Here is a 6,050-nt window from a genome sequence, read left to right as displayed (position 1 = left end):
TACCTGAAGCCCCCCTCCATCTCCTCCCCAGCTATGGATCTGGTGGTGGCTGTTCTGTACTTGGTGGTACCTCCAACACTGAACCCCCTCATCTACAGCATGAGGAACAAGGAGCTCAAAGATGCCCTGAGGAAAGTGATTTCTTCGACCTTTTTCAGCAGTGGTAACATTGCCATTGCTCTCCACAAATGACTCCCCCTGAATCCCGTACCAGGACTGAGCTTTGTTTGTTCACTTTATTTTTATTATTTATGTTATTACTATTATTAGTAGTACTTGTTATGTTGCTACACAAATGCTTGGATTCATTCCACCTTTCCTGAGACTGTTCTGTCCCACCTGGTGCCCATATAAAGTTGTGTCCAACACTGGGTCAGAGCTGACTTCCTCACAATATCTTTGTAATAAAGTTGGTTCTTGCAGGTGCAGTGCCTGAAGGCTGGGCTCTTCCTCCAAAGCTGCTGTCCCTCACACCCTGTCCCCAGCACATTTCCTTGAGACAATCTCCCCCACCCCCCACGCTGGTCCTAACCCCAAAAGTTACCCACAAACAAGGTTCCATGCACACCTGGAGGACTGGATGTCCAGCTGTGAGCCCTGGGAGGACGAGCCCTCTGCTGGGTCCTCTGCAGGGCTGGCAGGGAGCATGCAGAGGAGGTCCTGGGGCCATCTGCTGGGCCTGTAGACCATGCTCCTCCCATGGGGGTCCCTCAAGCAGGGTGCCTCAGTGCAAAGATGCAGCCCAGCTTGTTGCTGCATGAACAGAGAGGAGAAACTGCCCCAGGAATCTCCTCACACACCCAGACCCTCATACCAGTCATTTCCAGCACTGGCCATTCCCTCTGGTCCTGGAGAGGGGTGATCTCTGAATGTGACCCGCTCCGTCTGCCTGCTGGCCTCAGCATGTGTGTGGTGGCAATGGCTGCCCTGCCTGGCCTCTCTGTGGGCTCAGACCTCATCAGACCCCAGAGCATGGCCTTCTGCTGATCCCGGTGGAAAGGATCAGGTCTGGGCAGGGTCTGGGGACTGGTGGGAGGCTGTCAGGCAGGAGAGCTGAGGGAGACAGGGCACCAAGGACTATCATAGGGACTATGTTGGGGGGATGTTTCCCCATCCCAGAACACACCCTGTCCTGTGTGATGCCTGCACAGGGGGGCTGTGGGGCCACATGCAGGGCAGCAGGGCTGGGCCAGTGGAGGCATGAGACACAGATGGGAGCCACGACACTCCAGAAGCTCCCAACGGTCATGGAGGGGACTCACTGCTGCTACCAGGACTGTGGGTTTCTCAAGGTCTACAGCCACCAGCACCACCTGTCAGGACTCCCAGACCCAGCACACATGGTCAGTGCTCAGCACTGCAGCTCACAGTGCCCCCTGTCCTGTGTCACCGTCCTCTCTCAGGAGCACTGCTGGGTGCACCACTCCCTGTGCAGGTGTGGAGAGGAGCTGCTGGAGGTCTTCTCATGCCAGCTTCCCTTGACTCTTCCCTGGCATTGGCCCACAGGCTCTGCCCTCGGTCATGTTATGTTTCTATACATTCTCATCTGAGACTACATAGGGACCTGCAGTGCTTAGCTCTGCTTGCAGCTGGCCACCACAGACTGCCTGCGTGGTCCCAGGAGATCCCAGTAAGGCTGTGCTTGGAGGTGAGGCTGGGATTGTCCTCAGTCAAAATAGATGGGATGGTCTGGGTGGGGGCCAAGGGGAGGAAATGACAAGAGAAAGCAAGGAGAAGATGCAGTAAGGGAAATTCCTCACGAGATTAAGGAAAAAATAAATACCCATGGTATTGAGTAGCACTGCGGCAGGGGACAGGAGATCTTAAAAAAACTCTCCTGGAGAAAGCACCTACCAACTTCATCTAACTGTCAAGTTAGCCCGGCTCAGAGCAGATCATGCTCCTGGAGATCTCTGCTGGTCCCTCCCAACAAAAATCCTCTAGGAGGAAGGGGCTGGAAAGCAGAGTGAGGGGCAGAGGACACTGTTGTGGGGTTGAGGCCTTGCTGGCACTTGTACTGCCTGGTCAAGCCTGTCCTCAGAGTCACACAGTGAGCGAGTTCATCCTCAAAAGCAGTCTCTGCTCCATGGGCAGCAGGAGTCAAAACAGTGCGGGGATACTACAGAGAAGTTCTCAGGAACACACCAGGCATTCAGGCCCTTCGACTGCTGAGGTGTCCCCAGACCGGTGCTTTGCATCCTGGCTCTGAAGAGCTGAGAAATCTTCAGATTCAGAGCAGATTGCAGTCCCACCTCCTGGACTCACAGGTTACAGGGCATCAGCAGGGCTGTCCTGGCTGCAGGGAGGCAATCACTGCCCAGGGCACGAGCAGATCCCCCTCTGCCCTCCCCTCTCCCTTCATACCCCAGAACAGAGATCATGTTTCCCTTGTTGGCCCTCCCTGCTGGGCTTTATTCCCAGCTGGAAGGGATGCAGCTCCATACTGGGGAAATGCAGGAGAGCCCAGTCTCATCTAGAGGAGCAGGGTCCCACCACACCTGCTGGGTGGCCAGGGCTGCAGGCTGCACACCCCACTCTGTTCCCCTCAGACCTCCTGCCTGGGGCTGCAGGGTGCCCAGAACCAAAGCAGGCATGCCAGGGAGTCTGGTGCCATTGAGGTGGTGGCCTTTGCACCAACCTCTGACTGTAAGGGACGCTCCACCTGCATGCTAGTGGTGAAGTTCATGTCCCAGCTTTTTCCCTCTGGAGAGCTGAACATTTCATTCTCGGGAGAAGGGGAAAAAGGAAAACCTTTTGTCCATGGGATCACCCCGTCAGCCCTCTACTGTCTTCTCCTTCTCTGTCACCCCTGAAGTCCTTTGCCAGAGGCATTTTTTGATTTCTGACCCTCTATCTGACCCTGCTTTGAGCAGCATGTTGCACTACAGGCCTCCTGTGGTCCCTTCAGCCTGAATTATCCTGAAAGCCAATGAACTCAGGCCCCATTTCAAGCACAGAGCAAATGTCTCTGGGACAGGAATCCTTTGTGCTTTATGTGACCATCTAAAAGAAGGCAGGTGAACACCTCCTCCTCCCTCCTCCCTCCTCATTCCTGAGATGGTGGAGAGGTAAGAGGAATAACAGAGTCACCCTGGACTGCAGCAGAGAAGATTTCATCTCATTTGGGATGGAGTTAGGCAAGCCAAAGCTCAGCTGGTGCTGGAGTTGGAGCTGGAGCTGGAGCTGGATCTAGGAAGGGATGGGGAGGGTAACCTGAAGGCCTTCTGCAAGGATGTTGGCAACACAAGGCAGCGACACAAGGAAAATGTGCTCTCCCTGCTCAGTGGGGCAGGGCACGTAGTGACAAAGAGAGGGGAAAGGCTGAGGAGCTCATTGCCTCTTTTCCCTGGTCTTTTCCTGGTCTTGTCTACTGCCAGACCTCCCTGGCCCCCGAGTCCTTTGGCAGCATCTGTGTTAGCAAAGCCTCACCCATGGTAGTGGAAAATGTGGCTGGGGAGGACTTTTGCCCAGTGGGCACACACAAGTCCCACCAGACGGGACCAGACGGGAAGCACCCCAGGGTGCAGGGAGAGGTGGCTGGAGTCATTGCAACGCTGCTCCCAATCATCTATGAAATGTCATGGTACTCAGGGAGGTTCCTGATGACTGGGAAAAGGCAGACATCACAGTTGTTTTCCAGAAAGGCAATAGGGAGGATCTGGGGAACGTCAGGCTGGTCATCTTCATCTCAATCCCTGGGAAGGTGATGGAGCAAATCCTCCTGGAAACCATCTCCAAGCATATGAAGGGCAAGGCCTGGAAGAGACATCATGTGTTGACCAAGGGGAAATGGAAAGCATGCCTGACCAACCTGATTGCCTTCTGCCATAAGATGAATGCCTGCATGCACAATGAAAAGGGGGCGTGGGGAGATGTTTTACAGACTCCTTTAAAACATCACGGGAACACAGATGTGTTGAGATTTCTGCAAATTTGGCCATCCAGAAGAAGAGCATTTCCTTGAAGCTGGTCACTCTGCTTTCCTCATCAGTCGAGAGAGCCCAACACCTCAGAGCGCGACGTGCTCTGTGCAAAGAGTGAGGAGTGGCATGGACAGCCATGGGCAGCAGGTGGTTTTCTGAGCTCTTAGGGCTTTGTGTGAGACACAAAAATATCTTGTTTAATGGTGTAGGCCTGATTATAACAGAAGTGCTTAGAAAATGGCATTAAAAATGAAACAAGAAGGAAATTAAGAAAAAGATTTAAAGCAAAGAAATGTTTTACACTTTCCAGTTTTTAATATTTTTGTATTCTTAATGTCTTTCTGGATTTGCTCTGCTTTAGCATACTAGTATTTTGGGGCAATTTTGCATTATTGTTTTGTCTGAAAAGAAAAGTGATTTTCAGAGCTGGGGTGGGAGTCAGTCACAGCGTCACAGAAGGGTGGTGTCATTGCAGGCACCCAGATCCCCTCTGCTCAGCCTCCTTCTGCAGCTCGAGGGGCTCCAGTCTCCCGCAGGTCCCCTGCGAGAGCTGCCAGGCCCAGGCAGGTCCCTCAGAGACACAGGGGCCTCTCCAAGTGCCACTGGGTGCTTGTGGTTGGACCCCTGAGCTCTGCCTGGAAAGGTGAAGAACTGTTTTCAACATTTCAAAAACAGGAGCACACTTTCCTCAGCTCAAATGATTGGTTCATTTTAATGTCAGTGTTTTCCTATAATGAAAGAGTAGAAATCTTCAGGAAGGGTATTAATCTTGGTGGAAGAAATACCGATTTGTCCCCCATGCCCAGAGACAGCAAAAAGTCCAACAGCAGCTCCCTCAATGAGTTCCTCCTCCTGGCATTTGCAGACAAGCGGGAGCTGCAGCTCTTGCACTTCTCGCTCTTCCTGGGCATCTACCTGGCTGCCCTCCTGGGCAATGGCCTCCTCATCACAGCTGTAACCTGCGACCACCGCCTCCACACCCCCATGTACTTCTTCCTCCTCATCCTCTCTGTTCTGGACCTTGGCTCCATCTCTGTCACTGTCCCCAAATCCATGGCCAATTCCCTGTGGGACACCAGGGCCATTTCCTACTCAGGATGTGCTGCCCAGGTCTTTTTCTTCTTTTTTTTATTTGCATCAGAGTATTATCTCCTCACAGTCATGGCCTATGATCGCTACATTGCCATTTGTAAACCCCTGCACTACGAGACCCTCATGGGCAGCAGAGCTTGTGTCAAAATGGCAGCAGCTGCCTGGGGCAGTAGTTTTGTCAATGCTCTCCTGCACACTGCTAACACCTTTTCAATACCACTCTGCCAAGGCAATATCGTGGAGCAATTCTTCTGTGAGATTCCCCAGATCCTCAAGCTCTCCTGCTCAGACTCCTACCTCAGGGAAGTTGGGGTTATTGCATTTAGTGCTTCTGTAATATTTGGGTGTTTCATTTTCATTGTGCTGTCCTACATGCAGATCTTCACTGCTGTGCTGAGGATCCCCTCTGAGCAGGGCCGAAACAAAGCCTTTTCCACGTGCATCCCTCACCTGGCAGTGGTCTCCCTGTTTGTCAGCACTATCATCTTTGCCTACCTGAAGCCCCCCTCCATCTCCTCCCCAGCTATGGATCTGGTGGTAACTGTTCTGTACGCAGTTGTGCCTCCAACTCTGAACCCTCTCATCTATAGCATGAGGAACAAGGAGCTGAAAGATGCCCTGACGAAAGTGATTTCATGGACATTTTCCAGCAGTGGTAACATTGCCATTGCTCTCCACAAATGACTCCCCCTGTGTCCCGTACCAGGACTGAGCTTTGTTTGTTCACTGTGTTTGCACTATTACTACTATTACTGTTGTTATTATTATTTGTCACCATGTTCCTGCACCAAAGGTTGGATTCATTCCACCTTCACTGAGACTGCTCTATCTCATCTGGTGCCCATATAAAGTTGTGTCCAACACTGGGTCAGAGCTGACTCCCTCACAGTATCTGTTTAATAAAGTAGTTTCTTCCAGGTGCAGTGCCTGAAGGCTTGCTCTTCCTCCAAAGCTGCTGTCCCTTATGCCGTGTCCCCAGCACATTTCCTTCAGACAATCTCAACCACGCCGCATGCTGGTCCTTACCCCATAAGT

The 6,050-nt window shown here is 52.3% G+C and overlaps 1 protein-coding gene across 1 annotated transcript; it reads left to right on the top strand.

The window, feature by feature from the left end:
• Positions 1 to 4,721: 4,721 nt before the first annotated feature.
• Positions 4,722 to 5,645, top strand: LOC136992983 (olfactory receptor 14J1-like; the record flags this gene model as incomplete). The annotated part of the gene is made up of 1 exon (XM_067303000.1): positions 4,722 to 5,645. A coding segment is annotated over exon 1 (924 nt), but the record flags the coding sequence as incomplete, so codon positions are not given.
• Between the last annotated feature and the right edge of the window lie 405 nt (positions 5,646 to 6,050).

The sequence above is a fragment of the Apteryx mantelli genome, chromosome 11 (genome assembly GCF_036417845.1).
Source record: "Apteryx mantelli isolate bAptMan1 chromosome 11, bAptMan1.hap1, whole genome shotgun sequence".
Classification (NCBI taxonomy): domain Eukaryota; kingdom Metazoa; phylum Chordata; class Aves; order Apterygiformes; family Apterygidae; genus Apteryx; species Apteryx mantelli.
This window is presented reverse-complemented; position numbering and strand designations above follow the sequence as displayed.